This window comes from Neoarius graeffei, chromosome 4 (assembly GCF_027579695.1).
Source record: "Neoarius graeffei isolate fNeoGra1 chromosome 4, fNeoGra1.pri, whole genome shotgun sequence".
Lineage (NCBI taxonomy): Eukaryota > Metazoa > Chordata > Actinopteri > Siluriformes > Ariidae > Neoarius > Neoarius graeffei.
The window spans coordinates 114,373,027-114,390,324 of NC_083572.1; the positions used below are offsets into that span (position 1 = coordinate 114,373,027).

General features: G+C 42.2%; 1 protein-coding gene across 1 annotated transcript in view; it reads left to right on the forward strand.

The window, feature by feature from the left end:
- Positions 1 to 11,219, forward strand: part of LOC132884670 (zinc finger protein 850-like) — a 107,419-nt gene extending 96,200 nt beyond the window's left edge. The window contains exons 11-12 of the mRNA XM_060918506.1: positions 3,527 to 3,696; positions 9,475 to 11,219. Coding sequence (XP_060774489.1) covers positions 3,527 to 3,696; positions 9,475 to 10,976 — 1,672 coding nt within the window. The 3' untranslated portion in view covers positions 10,977 to 11,219. The remainder of the gene's footprint in view (positions 1 to 3,526; positions 3,697 to 9,474) is intronic.
- The last annotated feature ends 6,079 nt before the right edge of the window (positions 11,220 to 17,298 follow it).

A 17,298-nucleotide genomic window follows, 5' to 3' on the forward strand; every position in this document is an offset into this window, starting at 1 on the left:
GTTTGAAAGTGTGATGATCTCTGCGAATTCTCATCTCATTATCTCTAGCCGCTTTATCCTTCTACAGGGTCGCAGGCAAGCTGGAGCCTATCCCAGCTGACTACGGGCAAAAGGCGGGGTACACCCTGGACAAGTCGCCAGGTCATCACAGGGCTGACACATAGACACAGACAACCATTCACACTCACATTCACACCTACGCTCAATTTAGAGTCACCAGTTAACCTAACCTGCATGTCTTTGGACTGTGGGAAACCGGAGCACCCAGAGGAAACCCACGCGGACACGGGGAGAACATGCAAACTCCACACAGAAAGGCCCTCGCCGGCCCCGGGGCTCGAACCCAGGACCTTCTTGCTGTGAGGCGACAGCGCTAACCACTACACCACCGTGCCGCCTCTGCGAATTGAAGCAGGAACAATGCAGACAAGGACTGATAAAAGTTCTATGGGGTAGGACACAGGCAGCCGGTGACAATTCTCAGTGTCGTTGAGAGTTGTCAAGCTTCTTTGTATGAACACTTCGGCACCAAGCTGGGCCTGCGTATTCTGCGGCACTGAAGACAAGGGCAAGAGTGCCAGTGTGGAGGTGTTGGTTCCCCAGGATGAGCCTGCCAGCTGATAGAGGAGATTATTCCTGGATGACACTTTGGCACATAGAGATTCAAGGTGTTGCTTGTAGGTCAGCTGGCGGTCCAGCTTTACCCCAAGGTAGAAGAAAAGAAGAAGAAACCTTTATTCATCACATGCACACTTCAAGCACAGTGAAATTCATCCTCTGCATTTAACCCATCTGAAGCAGTGAACACGTGTGTGCCCACACGCCCAGAGTGCCTGGGGAGCAGTCAGGGGTTCGGTGCCTTGCTCAAGGGCACCTCAGCCCAAGACCGCCCCACATCAACCTAACTGCATGTCTTTGGATTGTGGGGGAAACCGGAGGAAACCCATGCAGACTCGGGGAGAACATGCAAACTCCACACAGAAAGGCCCTTGCCGGCCGCTGGGTTCAAACCCAGAACCTTCTTGCTGTGAGGTGACCGTGCTAACAACTACACCACCGTGCCGCCCAGTATGTTGGAGAAGGGTTGTAGGGTAGTGGTGTCCCATTGACGTTCACAGTGAGTTGATAATTAGCCTCCCTGGTGTTAAGGTGGAAGACAGTTGTGGTAGTTTTTGTCATGCTTGGTTTCAGTCTCCAGGTTTTGAGGTATATTGCCAGGAGTCCCATGTCTGATGTCAAGACATCCTCTACTTTTGGCTAGCTTCTATCCAAGTGGAGGAGGGCAGGATCAGGCATAGCCAAACTGTTTAGATGTTGTCATTGGTAAGTCACTGATATACAGGTTGAAAAGCATAGGAGCCAGTACTGAGCCTTGGGGAACTTCATTTCTGAGGTGGCGTGGGCAACTGAACTGCCCATCACTCGTCTTTAGGACAAAGTTGCGGTTGGCCAGGATGTTCGCAATGAACCTCACCAGATGGCGATTGGGAACAGCCCTGAGGAGTTTCAGGATCAGGCTCTGGTGTCATAGGCTATGGTAAGGTCCATGAGGATGACACCCACCTTGTGGCCCTTTTCAAAGCCAGCTTCAATCTCTTCGGTGAAGTTGACAATCTGGTGTACTGTACTGTGTCCCTGGCAGAAGCCAGCTTGTTGGTCAGATAGCTGAGGATCTGTGGTTGGTTCCAGCTGGGCTAGAAGGAGTCGTTCTGCGAGTTTGAATGGGACGCAGAGAAGAGAGATGGGATGATAGCTGTTTGGATTGTCTAGGGGCTTGTTTGGTTTTGGCAGAGTGATGATGGTTGCCCTATATAGCTTGTCGGTGGAGGCAGGAGTAGAAGAATGCCTGGAGATAGTTGAGGCATTTTTGGCCGCAGTGCAGCAGAAACTCTGGGGGGAATGTTCTCTGGCCCTTGGGCCTTTCCATTTTTCAGTTGCCTGATTATTGCAGAAAGCTCTTCAGATGAGAAGGGTGTTGAAAGGAGGCCATCAACTCCTGGAGCATTCCAGAGCTTGGTTGTTTTCTTTCTTGATGAAGTGTGTATGGTCCTTACTTGCCTACTTGAAACGGTTATTCTCCAGAAGCTGTTCAGCAATGGAGTTGGCCACCGCTGGGCATCGTGAGTGTTTGTGATTTCTGCCAGTAAGACTGTTGAGGGTCTTCCAGGCCATCCTGCTTGAATGAGTAAAGTCAATGCCTTGGACTCTGTCTTCCCAGTGCTCTCTTTGCTTCTTGTCAAGGCAGTCTGTCAAGAGTGATGTCTTGGTAGATGACTCTTCAGTTTCAGTATGGAGGCATTCATCATAGTATGTTTCACACTCGTTATCCCATGTTGGATTGTAGCGCTGACGAAAGCCATGTGGTATTCACTGCACTGATGAGTTTGCAGAGAGCTGAATGGTCTAGGTTGGAGGAGGTTGGGGATGGGAGGCTGTCTACCCTTGAATCCACCAGGTTGGTGAACATGTCCCACTTTGCCTTGCGAAAGTTCCACCTCTTTACTGGTTTGATAGGTATTGGAACTGTTGGATTGTTTGGGACGCTCAATGACGGCCTGTGTTGTGACTAGTAATGAGGTACAGCAATTTAATGATGTGATTTGAAACAATTGATGACAGGTGGTTGTCTTTTCAGGAGTAAAGATGGGCCGAGGATCTCCAGTTTGTCAACAAATGTGTGAGGAAAATTATTGAAATGTTTAAAAACAATGTTCCTCAAAGAAAGGTGGGAAAGGATTGGGCTATTTCACCCTCTACAGTGCATAATATCATTAAACCATTCAAGGAATGTGGAGGAATTTCAGTGCGTAAAGAGCAAGGGCTCAAGCCTAATCTGAAAGCCTGATCTTCGATCCCTCAGACGGCACTGTATCAAGAACAGTCATTCATCTATAGCTGATAGATGAACTGTTGCACACCTTCAGACTTGTTTACAGGAAGAACAGGACAAAATAACACCTAAAACACTTCATCGCTTGGAGTCTTCAGTCCCTAAACACATTTTAAGTCTTTTGAGAAGGAATGGAAACGTTATAAAGTGGTAAATGCTTTACTGTTTCAACTTTTTAGAAATGTGTTGCAAGAATTAAAGTTGAAAGTGTTTATTTTGAGAAAATTAAATTTGTGCCGTAAATCAAATGTGCTGTTGTGTTGCTTTGATTGCCGTACAGGTCACCCGATTATTTACAAATCGTTTTTAGTTTTAATTTCAGTTTCAACATACTATCCCAACTTTTTCTGAATTGGGGTTGTACAAAATAGAATATCTTGGCAGATATATATATAAGGCAGATCACCTGTGTTTTTAATAAGGTGTGATTAAACAACTACATATTTAAACATTGCTGACTCAGAAAATGTTATTCGACTAAACTATTTTCAGAATCAAGTCATCCTGGATCATCCCAGCTCTTCTGCAGGACAAGCTGTCCCAGCAGAGTGTTCCTGACTCCACCTGCAGGTGGATCACTGACTTCCTGTCTGACAGGAAGCAGCATGTGAAGCTGGGGAAATGTGTCTCTGACTGACTCCTGGACCATCGGCACTGGATCCCCTCAAGGCTGCATCCTTTCTCCTCTACTCTTCTCCCTGTACACCAACAGCTACACCTCCAGTTATCAGTCTGTCAGGCTTCTGAAGTTCAGACACCACCACCTTCATTGGACTCCTCTCTGAAGAGGAGGAGTCTGCCTACAGGTGGGAGATTGATCATTTGGTGTCCTGATGCAGGCAGAACAATTTGGAGCTCAGTGTTCTAAAGGCAGTGGAGATGATTGTAGCCTTCAGGAGGAGCTCTCCCTCATCACCTTGTTTGACTCCCCAGTAACCTCTGTGGAGTATTTCTGCTTCCTGGGCACTACAATCACTCAGGACCTCGAGTGGGAGACGAATACCTGCTGTCTCACCAAGAAAGCACAGCAGAGGATGTTCTTTCTGCAGCAGTTGAAGTTCAACCTGCCAACGACAATGATGGTGCACTTTTACACTGCCATCATTGAGTCCATCCTCACCTCCATCACAATCTGGTACACTGCTGCCACTGCCAGGGATGAGGGCAAACTGCAGTGCATCATTCGCTCTGCCCAAAAGATGATTGGCTGCAATCTTCTATCTCTTCAGGACCTGTACAAGTCCAGGACCCTGAGGAGGGCAGAAACAATTGTGGCTGACCCCTCTCACCCTGGACACAAACTTTTTGAGACATTGTTTGTTTGTTTTTTTGGCAGGTTGAACTACTTCACCTGTTGCAGGAAGTACTGTACATCCTGTGCTGTGCTTTCTTGGTGATATTCATCTCGCACTTGAGGTCCTGGATGAGTGAGTGATTTATAGTGCCCAGAAGCAGAAAGGTTACTGGGGAGTCAAACAGGGTGAAAATTTTTTTTTTTTTTTTTTTGGGGGGGGGAGTGGCAGAGCTCCTGAAGTCTACACTGTAAAAAACAACCTATAGAATTTACCCAATTTATCTAAGGTAACAATTTGCATAGACTTTATTTGGGTAAATTTCAACCATTATTTTGAGTAAATACCACCTACATTCAACAGCTATAAATTACTCAAAGAAATAAGGTAAATATTGCCTACGATTTTCAATAAAAATTACTCAGTTATTGAGTAGTAATAACACAATGTTTAGCCATTATTTATGTAATTAATAATTATTAATAATTATTAGCTACTATGACAAATTAACTATTACCTATTCCAGGAAGGTTAGATTTACTTGAAGCTATTTTCAGACACAGCAGACGCCAGACAGTATTAAAGTCAACTTGTTTATTCAGTCACTCAAGTCTTAACATGCAACATATCCAATATACTGCATTTAAACAATGTAAAACACAATGCACACATATATACACTCTCGGCCACTTTATTAGATACATGTGTACAACTGCTCGCTGACACAAATTTCTAGTCAGCTAAACACATGGCAGCAACTCGATGCATTTGGGCATGTAGAAATGGTCAAGAGTGGAGGGCACATTGTAGATATAAAACAATAAAAGCTGTTACAAAAATAGAAAAAAAATACACCACACAACTGTTTTTCCCCTTAGAGAAGTTTGCACATGTATTCACACAAATGAGAATAACTAAGAACAATTTAAGAAAAATATGAACACGTGCAGCACTCACCCAACAGTGCGTTTTACCAATTATTCAGATTAAGCCACTGACACAACACAAGGTCTGTGTGTGTATGTTCAAAAAAGACAAGAGAAATGTTTGTGTAGCTTAACCTGAGTAAAAGCAGTTCACTCTCTCTCTGCTGTGCCAAAGGTAAAAACCTTCCAAAAAAACAGTTAGTGCCAAGATAAAAGTTTAAGAAAAGGTTATTCTTGTACATATTTAGCACTCTTTCCCCCCCCCCCAGACAAGTTTAGACAGTATTCACATAAATCAGAATAACTTAGAATGTGGAGTGATGCTACATGTGTTCATATCTCTTAAATGGTTCTCTGTTCTGCCAGACATTCAGGTCAACTGACACACACACAACAAAAAAACAAAATAAATCCTGCTCAACTGTTTGCGTCCTTGTAAATGTTAATTCGCAATTCCCTTCGAGACGCAGACTCGCTCCAGTCTCTTCTTCTGGGAGCACTGCATGCATGAGTGCTGTTTTCTGCTGAATCATGAGCACGGTACGAGCATGCTCCCATGAATCATTGCGCGTAGAATCGAGTAGGCTATATTTTAGTCATTTTAGGTAGTTATACCCTACCTATTGCGTTACATTATTTATTTCCTGCCTAATATTTCTGATTATTATTTAATCCATTTTCATCACTTCAATTGGATGTAGTTTACTCATTTCTCACCATTAGAAGTTTATACTCTATATTAATAGGTAGCGCCTGTATGATCTACCCCTTGCAATCGATTACCTTTGCTTACCGATTTTTTTTTTTTGTGGAAAAAATAATCATTTTTTATCAGTAAAATATACAACCCCACAAAATCATTTTTTACAGTCTATGACCATCTCCACTGTCTTTAGAGCACTGACTTGATATTTTGGTAAAATCAAGGAGTTGAATGTGTGAGAACAGCTCTATGTTTAGATTTGCGTGTTCTCAAATGCTGCTGTACTTGAACATAGCATTGAAGACATGTCTGCACGATGAGTTTATGGAAATAAGTCAGCTTCACTAGTGGAAGCTGTACTGTATTACTGATACTTCCCTATTTAGCCTTAACATTTCAAATTTTATGGTCATTGAGTATACTATAGTAAATGTCTTATAGCAAGCAATCGTTTTGCTGGGCACAGTAGGCCTGGCATCCCCCCCTGAATCAATTCTTTAAACATTGTGCTCACTAATGGTCAGATGAAGCCAGTGACCAAAGCACTGCATCCTCAGCCACTTCTTCAGTTCCACTACTTTGACAACGTTGCTCCCAGCTGGTTTGGAGAACAAATAGTTTTTATCTCCCAGTCTTGAATGAAATGTACTGTCAAATTAATATGGCTTGCATGTCCTGCTTGACCGCATATCAGTTGTTAGCATGGAATGGGTCACTTTTGTGAGCTGGTTGGTAAGGTTCTGTGTAACCTCGATGTACATCTCTTGCAAAGTAGTTGCAAGTGGGTAACTGATTGTAGAGGTCAGAGCGGGTGGGTGGAGCACAGACGTACGGCAGGCCAGAACTGATTTCCAAAAACATTCTTTTATTTTAGCTTTTCAGCTTTGACTTTTCACACTCTCCCGGTCACACGTGCACACACACACACACACAGTCATCTGGTGCAGGAGAGAGAGCCCTTCCTCTGCCCTCTCTTTCCTTATATAGGGCGTGGTTGCTGGGAAGACACACAAACACAGGTTAATTCACATCAGGTGTAGTGATTCTGCCACTTACCTTCCCTGACTCCACCCTCCGGTCACAGACTGACGCTTGACCACGCCCCCACTGCCACACTGATGTATTGGGTCAATGGTTTTTAACAGCTTTTTAAAGCCGCCTTGTTCCGCTGTTGCAACAGGGAAGTGGTATTTAGCGAAGTGGTAGGCCACCACCTTAGTCATATCGCACCACTTGGCTTTTTTTTTTTCCCCCCTCATAAGGCATTTTTCCATGGGTAAATGAAACTCGCAACATTCTTTGTTTTGGGGCAGAAGTCTCTTCAAACTGTGAATGGAGGAAGCCATGGCCTTATGGTTAGAGAAGCAGCTTTGGAAAAAATGGTTGCTGGTTCGATTCCCTGGACCAGCAGGAATAGCTGAAGTGCCCTTGAGCAAGGTACTTAACCCCCATCTGCTCCTCAGGCTGCTCTGGATAAGAGTGTTTGCTAAATGAATGGAATGGATGACTTCGTGGTCAATTTCCGGTAGCAGATTAACATGCTCCTCATAGTGCAGCTTATGGCACTGTTGTAAATGGTAGAAGAGATGTGAAGTGCTTCAACTTTTTAGATGCAACCTGTTTATGGCATTATTTACAGATGACAAGGATTTGCTGCTTAAGTCTATGTTACTTATTGTGAATATCGGGTTATGATGTCTGTCTTTCTATATTATCTATCGTGAAGTTTAGTTCCATAAGTATGTTTGATATGGTGTTTTGTTTTTTTTGTTTTTTAAATATATTATTGCGTTACTTTGAAATTGGAACTCTGAGTGCAAGCAAGTTCTCTTTAAAGTACAAGTTAAGTTAACGTTGACCCGATGTATGTTTATGGCACCCGAAATCAGCGCCGCTGCCTGGGTTGTCCATTGTATTGTACTGTTGCAATTCAATAAAAATAAGATTTGCTGCTCATCTGGTCGTTTAAATCCAACCTATCTGAAACCTAGTATGTAAAAAGTTTATATTGAAAATGCAGTTTTATTTATTTATTTATATATATATATATATATATATATATATATATATATATATATATATATAAATTAATTAATTCACTCTTTATTGCACATTACTGTAGAGCTACTTAAAATTCTAGTATCCAGCTGAATTGCTGGGCTTTCCCCAGCTTCTGAGTGGAAATGCTCATTTTAACCCCTTTGGACATAATCGTACACACGAAGTTCCATAGCATTTTTTCTTGTGTCCGAAGGGGTTAATGACTTTGGCCATCGTTCTGGATGATTACATTTGTTTACCACACTATTTTGAAATGGAAATCAGTATCGCTTTAGTCTACTACAGAACCAAGAAAAATAAATTAACAAATTTGTTTCCATTATGGGCCTAGATTTGGACATATTGCATATCAGGAGTAAAAGGAAGTGATTTGTCAAATCCAGGTCTCAACGTGGATAGAATGTTATCAAGGAATATTCTCCATTAGGAAGACACCAAGAAGGACTCCGGCTCAAAAGGCGACTTATCCTCCTTTGGGTTGTAACAAACTCTGCTAGGGTTGTCCTCAAATTAACATTGTTGGTTCATAAAAACACGCATTTATAAATATCAAGTGCTTAGATTTATTCAAGTGCTGTTAGTGAGATGAAAAGAAGGGGATGGAGAGAGAAATGGAAGCCCCCAGGCCAGTCTTTCAGTCCAAAAACCGCGGAAGCAGCATAACCAAAATGTCCCAACCGATGCGCTTTAGTCCATTTTAAATAATACAAAAAAAATTCAGATCGTTATCAGAGTCCCAAAAAAAAAAAAGGGTAACCTACAGGGCAAGACAGTCTTTAAAAAAAAAAACTCCCGTGAGCAAAAAAAAGGGGAAAAAGCCTCGATCTCACCTCCTTGGAAAACTTGAGTTTGCAAAATCCAGCAGTATTCCAACATCGGGTGTGATGAGTAAAGGATGAGCCATAATTCTTTTGATGATCAGTAAAACAATAAATCACTCCAGAATTTGAAGAGATCAGGAAGTGTGGTACCGGCACCATCTACCCCCATCCATTCATCCTTTTCCATGTTCCATTTAAAAGATAAACATGTGCCTCTAAAGGGGCACAGCCATAGGACGGAGACAGAGGTGGTGTGTGCATGTGACCGTGAAAAACCCTATTGTCTCCCTAGACTTGTACTAGCCCTGAATCAGTGATCTACGCCCATGATAATCAAGATAGATAGAGAATTGGAGACCTCAGTAATAATACCTAGCCAGGCTTTTCATAATACATTGCATATTAAGTTATATCTAACTTCTTAATGTTAAAGAAGTTTATAACTTTGATAATCTTGTGTGTCCTGCTATAAATATTTTATTAAACTATCAGGAACATATGATGTGGCTGATAATTTTGATTAGTGTTTACATTTGTATAAATAAAAAGAAATATCCAGTACTGAGAAAATGGGAACCCTGATACTCTACAACGAACCTCCTTGCACTGGGGAAAATTGTACATTTCCACTCTGCTCTCCCATGTACTCTGGTTTCCAGACAGGAAGTCTGTTGTGTCGCTCAAAATTTTAGTCTGTAAATGTAAGTATAAAATTATGGTTTATTTATTGATATTTTTAAATATATTGAACCATCTTCTATGTTGCCTCTTTCTGCTGCAGGTATGAGTGGTGTCCTGCCTTCTCCTGCTATCCTCTTTCCTACCAAGCATAAATATATCCCTGCAAGAACATCAGCAGATCCACCCAAGATGATGTCAGTCGACATTAAATGTGAGGATCTGGACTCCACAGAGAGCTCTGGCAGTCATCAAAGCTTATCTAGTACTTTCTGTACTAACACTCTTTACAGACAAATGCAAAAAGGAATCCACCAGTGCTCCCAGTGTGGGAAGAGTTTCAGTCAGAAGAGTACTCTCAAAGAACACGAGCAGATTCACACAGGAGAGAAGCTGTATAACTGCTCCTGCTGTGGGAAGCGTTTCAATCAAAAGAGTACTCTCAAAAAGCATCAGTATATTCACTCAGGAGAAAAGCCATATCAGTGTCTAAACTGTGGGAAAAGTTTCAGTCAGAAGAGTACTTTCAAAGAACACCAGCGGATTCACACAGGAGAGAAGCCGTATAGATGCTCACAGTGTGGAAAGAGTTTCAGTCAAAACGGGAATCTCAGAAAACACCAGCGGATTCACACCGGCGAGAAGCCGTATCAGTGCTCGCACTGTGGGAAGAGTTTTACAAGCCAGAGTGATCTCCACCGGCACCAGCGCATTCACACTGGAGAGAAGCTCTATCAGTGTTTGCAGTGTGAGAAGAGTTTTATTGAGAGCGGTAATCTTATAAAGCACCAGAGAATTCATACCGGAGAGAAGCCGTATCACTGCTCGCACTGTGGGAAGAGTTTTACACAAAGAAGTAACCTCCAAAAACACCAGCGCGTTCACACGGGTGATAAACCGTATTACTGCTCAGAGTGTGGGAAGAGTTTTACTCAAGGAACGGACCTTCACATCCACCAGCGCATTCACACGGGAGAGAAGCCGCATCACTGTACACTGTGTGGGAAGAGTTTTACTAGCCAGAGTAATCTCCTTCGACACCAGCGCGTTCACACAGGAGAGAAACCGTATCAGTGCTCACAGTGTGAGAAGAGCTTTAGTGAGAGAGGCATTCTCAATCAACACCTGAGAATTCACACAGGAGAGAAGCCGTATCAGTGCTCACACTGTGGGATGAGTTTTACACAGCGCGGAAATCTCCGGAAGCACCTGCACATTCACACGGGAGAGAAACCGTATCAGTGCTTAGAGTGTGGGAAGAGTTTTATACAGGGAGCTGATCTCCAACTACACCAACACATTCACACTGGGGAGAAGCCCTATTACTGTTCAGCATGTGGGAAGAGTTTTACTCGGCATAGCAGTTTCCAACGACATGAGCGCATTCACACTGGAGAGAAACCGTATCAGTGCTCACGCTGTGGGAAGAGTTTTACTGAGAACAGTAAGCTCCTCAAACACAACAGGACTCATACGGTGGAAGGTTTTAGTCGACATGGTAATCTGCAACCATACCAGCACCTTCACACAGCTGAGACTGAGGACGTTCCTCAGTTCTTTTTAGAAAAAAGTGTGAGAATTAATGAGTTCAATTCCAAACACTAATTTTGGGTCCAATCGGATCTTTGAAAGGCTTTATACATTCTGGTGTTGCACGTTCCTCCTCTTTTACTGGAGGAGGCTGTGGGGATTTTATCACTTTGAAATTATGGAACTTTATACAGTGTGGAAATGAACAATGTATTATTCCAAAGCATTTCAAGTTCACTAATTAAATGATGTTATTTAATATTTTATTCTTGATGTATGGCCGAGGGTGTTTTTGCTTTTTTTTTTTTTTAATAAAGTACTGAGATTGTAAGATGTTGTCAAGATCATATCTCTTCTTTAAATCTGGGAATTACAAGACTGATTGGATTATTATGGACTGAAAGATTTGATGCAATTTGTTAATTAAAAAGTCAGGATTTGACCAGATGTGTGAATATTTGTTTGGGAAAAATGGGTGAAATACAAAGTCCTTCCACCATTCCTGTAAGTTCACTGAAATTTTAAAAAGTGTAAAAACACCAATAATTGATCTGAAGAAGGGGAGAGGGGAAAAAAAAAGTTTGGGATTTTGCCCAAATGTCTAGGATCAACTAAGTAGTAGTTTTGTGGATGATTTACCTCAGTTAGGAAAGGACCTAAAACACCCCTTTAAACGCAATAGGGAGATAAAATCCTGTCTTTTTAAATTCCCATTGTGACGGGAGCCCTTGAGTGAACCTTATGGACTTTTTATGCCCCCTGCAAACAAAGGGTGGGGGGTTATATAGGAATCACCCTATCTGTCCGTCTGTCCATGTGCCTTTTAAGCGCAACTCCTCCTAAATGGTTTGATGGATTTTGATGAAGCTTTACACAGTTGCAGTATACCACCTGAAGATGTGCATGAAGGAAAATAATCCCGGTCTGAAGTTTCAAAGGGGAGAAAATTCAACTTATTCCCTTATATATGGCAATATATGATGAGAGGCTCATAAGCAGGGGGTATTCTATAGTGAATTTACTCACAGTTCTAGTTTACCAGAGCGACAGCACGGGGGAAAAAATTGAGACCACTACGAAATGATTGGTTTCTCTGGTTTTACAACCCCGATTCCAAAAAAGTTGGGACAAATTGTAAATAAAAATGGAATGCAATAATTTACAAATCTCAAAAACTGATATTGTATTCACAATAGAACATAGACAACGTATCAAATCTCAAAAGTGAGACATTTTGAAATTTCATGCCAAATATTGGCTCATTTGAAATTTCATGACAGCAACACATCTCAAAAAAGTTGGGACAGGGGCAATAAGAGGCTGGAAAAGTTAAAGGTACAAAAAAGGAACAGCTGGAGGACCAAATTGCAACTCATTAGGTCAATTGGCAATAGGTCATTAACATGACTGGGTATAAAAAGAGCATCTTGGAGTGGCAGCGGCTCTCAGAAGTAAAGATGGGAAGAGGATCACCAATCCCCCTAATTCTGCGCCGACAAATAGTGGAGCAATATCAGAAAGGAGTTCGACAGTGTAAAACTGCAAAGAGTTTGAACATATCATCATCTACAGTGCATAATATCATCAAAAGATTCAGAGAATCTGGAAGAATCTCTGTGCGTAAGGGTCAAGGCCGGAAAACCATACTGGGTGCCCGTGATCTTCGGGCCCTTAGACGTCACTGCATCACATACAGGCATGCTTCTGTATTGGAAATCACAAAATGGGCTCAGGAATATTTCCAGAGAACATTATCTGTGAACACAATTCACCGTGCCATCCGCCGTTGCCAGCTAAAACTCTATAGTTCAAAGAAGAAGCCGTATCTAAACATGATCCAGAAGCGCAGGCATCTTCTCTGGGCCAAGGCTCATTTAAAATGGACTGTGGCAAAGTGGAAAACTGTTCTGTGGTCAGACAAATCAAAATTTGAAGTTCTTTATGGAAATCGGGGACGCCATGTCATTCGGACTAAAGAGGAGAAGGACGACCCGAGTTGTTATCAGCGCTCAGTTCAGAAGCCTGCATCTCTGATGGTATGGGGTTGCATTAGTGCGTGTGGCATGGGCAGCTTACACATCTGGAAAGACACCATCAATGCTGAAAGGTATATCCAGGTTCTAGAGCAACATATGCTCCCATCCAGACGACGTCTCTTTCAGGGAAGACCTTGCATTTTCCAACATGACAATGCCAAACCACATACTGCATCAATTACAGCATCATGGCTGTGTAGAAGAAGGGTCCGGGTACTGAACTGGCCAGCCTGCAGTCCAGATCTTTCACCCATAGAAAACATTTGGCGCATCATAAAACGGAAGATGCGACAAAAAAGACCTAAGACAGTTGAGCAACTAGAATCCTACATTAGACAAGAATGGGTTAACATTCCTATCCCTAAACTTGAGCAACTTGTCTCCTCAGTCCCCAGACGTTTACAGACTGTTGTAAAGAGAAAAGGGGATGTCTCACAGTGGTAAACATGGCCTTGTCCCAACTTTTTTGAGATGTGTTGTTGTCATGAAATTTAAAATCACCTAATTTTTCTCTTTAAATGATACATTTTCTCAGTTTAAACATTTGATATGTCATCTATGTTCTATTCTGAATAAAATATGGAATTTTGAAACTTCCACATCATTGCATTCCGTTTTTATTTACAATTTGTACTTTGTCCCAACTTTTTTGGAATCGGGGTTGTACTATTTATAGGTATGTGTTTGAGGAACGTGAACATTTTTGTGTTATTCCATAAATTATTGGCATTTCCCCCAAATTCCACATAACAATATTGTCACTTAGAGCATTTAATTACAGAAAATGCCAACTGGTCAAAATAAAAAGATGAAGTGTTTTCAGACCTTGAATAATGCATAGAAATCAAGATCATATTCAATTTTAAACAGCAAAATACTAATGTTTGAACTTGGGATGAGTTCAGAAATCAGCATTTGGCAGAATAACCCTATAAGAGAAATCAGTTTCAAAGAAATGTCTTTCAGTTTGCTCCTGTGACTCAAACAGGCTTACACACCTCAAGCACTGCCCAAATAAATTTTAAATCCAAAAAAAACCTTTGTTTCGCTTTGTGAAGGAAATTTAGTGAATGAACATTCCTATTCCCTGTGTTTTGTGTGTTGAGCTCAAGTGGCCTAGTGTACTGAGAGAAATTGTTTTCCCACAAGCTGTAATCGCCTTTCTGTGTCCTTGGCTCAACGGCTGGTGATAAACAAGGCTTATGTTTCATGTTATGTTATGCCTAACCACACATCTGCTGCGCATCTCTGAGCACACCAGGTGCATGCCCGATCAAAGAACCAATGTTTAGCCTCATTAGCAAGCCTCGAGCCAATCATGTGCAGACGCGAGCAGTAAGCGAATGCCTTTAGAGTATAAGAGATAACAGCCACTAAGACACAACTCAGAGTGCGCACTCTCGGCATCACCTGAGGTGGTGTCGTCGTCTTCTTTCCTTTTCCTGTTTTATAAGATCTACTATAATAAATAACTGAAAAGACAACTGCTAAGTGTTCTGAAGTGTTTATTAGAAGTTTCCACGACAATTTGGTGTCCCTGGGTGGGCCTTACACATCTGATCCTCGGATGACGGGACACTCCCAAGTCCACGGTGCAGAGCTGAGAACTCTGATGAGAGACCAGACCGTCAGGGCTCACCGAACCAGTAAGTGATAACTTTGCATTCTTGTGTAAAGAAATTAGTGGAAACAGTATTTAATCCTGATATAAGAGACGGGCAGAAATTTGTCCCAGTCAAGGAGGACTGCTAAGCTGTGGTACCATCAATATGTTTGCAGAAATGGATAAAACAATTTTGAGACAATACACCACGAGTAGTTTATTGGGTTGTGTGAGAGAATTATCCGCCTAAGTGATGACTGGGTAGCTGTAAAGGTTCCCCCAGCTGGAACGGCTTCTTTTCAAGACCAATGCCTTCATGCCACCTGCAGAATTCTGGGGCGAAAAACAGACCAGAAAAAAACAGAGATTGGTTTCACCGTTGTTTATTTACGATCTTTTCACCAAAGATGAAATATTCCAAACAACCTTTTATAACAAATTATAATCATAACCAATGTCTGTCTGTCTTTCTAAAGGCTGTGTTGTGTCTTGTGTCTGTCGAATATGTGTGTGTGTGTGTGTTGTGTGTGTGCGTATGTGAATGTGTTGATATCTTGTGCTAGGTCAGCAAATCACATCTTAATCCCATCAATATGAACCTTGGATCAATCATAAGCAAAATATCCTGTATATATATTTCATATCAACGGATATTTTTTAACAACTCAGCAACTCAGCATTTACAATTTTAAACAAAGACATGTTTATGTCTAGTCTAGCAAAGAAGTGTGTGTCTTCTTCACTGGAGGAAGGTCACACAGTAACTTTACAGGAAATTATACAGGAATAAGATCTAAGAAGCTAAAATATTAAATTCATAAAGTCTTAACAATCCTAAATCACAATTCTAAAACTACAAAACTAACTTAAATCACTTAATGCAGCTTTAAAGCTAACATTCAATCATTTCAATTTCAAATTCAACACTGAAGAGACTGGTTAAATCTAACAATTCTAAATCACATTCTGTAGCTATAAAACTAACTTAAATCATGGCTTTAAATCTAACAGTAGCGGCTCACCTACTTGAGAGTGTGAAGTAAGGGGGTGTGTTTCGACGGATTCACATTCAGCGATTCATAACTGGGAAAGAATTGAATCTTGCTTCCTTTGTTCTGTGTGAACAACTGGCCCGTCATAGGAACGGGATAGAGAGGTTCGATCACGAAGTCGCCAAGATACACCGGTGTGCATGCAAATATTGATGAATTAACAGAGTACTGTCCTCCTCCAAATTCTGAAACAGAGAAATAGATCTTGTACACATGGGTGAGTTGTCTTTGAGGTTGTGCTAAATGATACCTACTTTTAGCTTAAGGTAAATGTCAGATAAATTGTTTACTAATAAGAACATACCTAAAAGATTGTGTCGCATTTTTGGACATAGTCCAACCTATTCTTCTTGTGATCCTAGTAAAAAACTCAGCCATTGTTGTCATAACCTATTGATATAACAGAGTACAATGAGGAACAGAAATGGCAAGTTAGGGAAAGAAAAGAAAAAAAGCAAGTAAGCCTGAGGCTACATGTGCTATAATAAGAATTGGGTGTTCCTATGACAGCCCAAACATCCAGTTTATGAAAACCTCGTATGGCGAGGATTGTTTGGCACAGTTTGACATATGGGTAAAGGACTTAGGATTCCCTGAGAAAGGCAGTTTTAGTCCCAGGCAGATAGAACAGTTAGAGGAAAAGTTGAAACGGAAGGAAAAAGAAGAGTCTGCAGATAATGTTAAGTTCTTAGGGGACTGGAGGGTGTTTTCTGCATGGAAAGAAGAAAACACTGAAGAGAGAGTACAAAAGAGAGAAACGACAGGCAGGGCTCTCACCCTCTTCTCAGTGTTTGAAATTTCAGATGGACCCTGACCTGGAGTCTGCCCCACCACCCCGACACACACTGCCTCCTCAGCAAGGCGGAGCATCACTCCCACAAGCACCTCACCCACAGAAAGGGGGAGAAGTCAAGACAAAGCAAAAACTGAGCCTCTGGAATCTCTCCCAGCCTACCAGCTGCCTCCACCGTCGGTGCCTCCCCTCACTTCTCCGTCACACACGAGATCTGGTCTTGCATATGGCGACGAAAGAGACACCCTCCTGGACCTGACCACATGCTCACCAGTGGGTCCACAAGGCCGTAACCTAAAGTCTGAAGTCCTTCATCTTCCAATGGTGGAAGTGGCTGGAGCTGACAGCGTGCTTCTAGTCCACAGACCCTGGACGACAGCTGATATCAAGGAAAGCATGGCTTCCCTTCCCAACGTGAGAGAGGTAGGAGGAAAGAGATTTGGTAACAAACTGTTGTTGTTTTGCAGAGAATTCCGGCCAAACACCCATGAACTCCGCCGCCTACTCATGACCAAGATGGGTATAGATTGGAGCAAGGTTTCCAGAGAGTGGCCAGAAGCCGACCAGCGGATGGCAATAGTGAGTACAGAAATACCCTCACTGCTCTTTGTGCTCATCTGATCGAAGCTTTTCCCTTGAACATAGACATGACTAAGATCAGTATGTGTAAGCAAGAAGATGGTGAAGTGGTGTCAGCGTTTCTCACTCGTCTCACTGCCGTGCATGAGAAACACAGTGGCCTGACCAGGCCCGTGACCCTGGCTGCAGTGGAGGGCACTCCTGAGCCTCACCAAGATCGAGCAGTACGCTGTGCACGCAGAAAGGCTGCTGAAAGAGGAGAAGACAAAGTCAGCAAAAGAGACCAAGACCTACACGCCGCCACTCTCACTCTTCTCCAGACTACTCAGCCTGG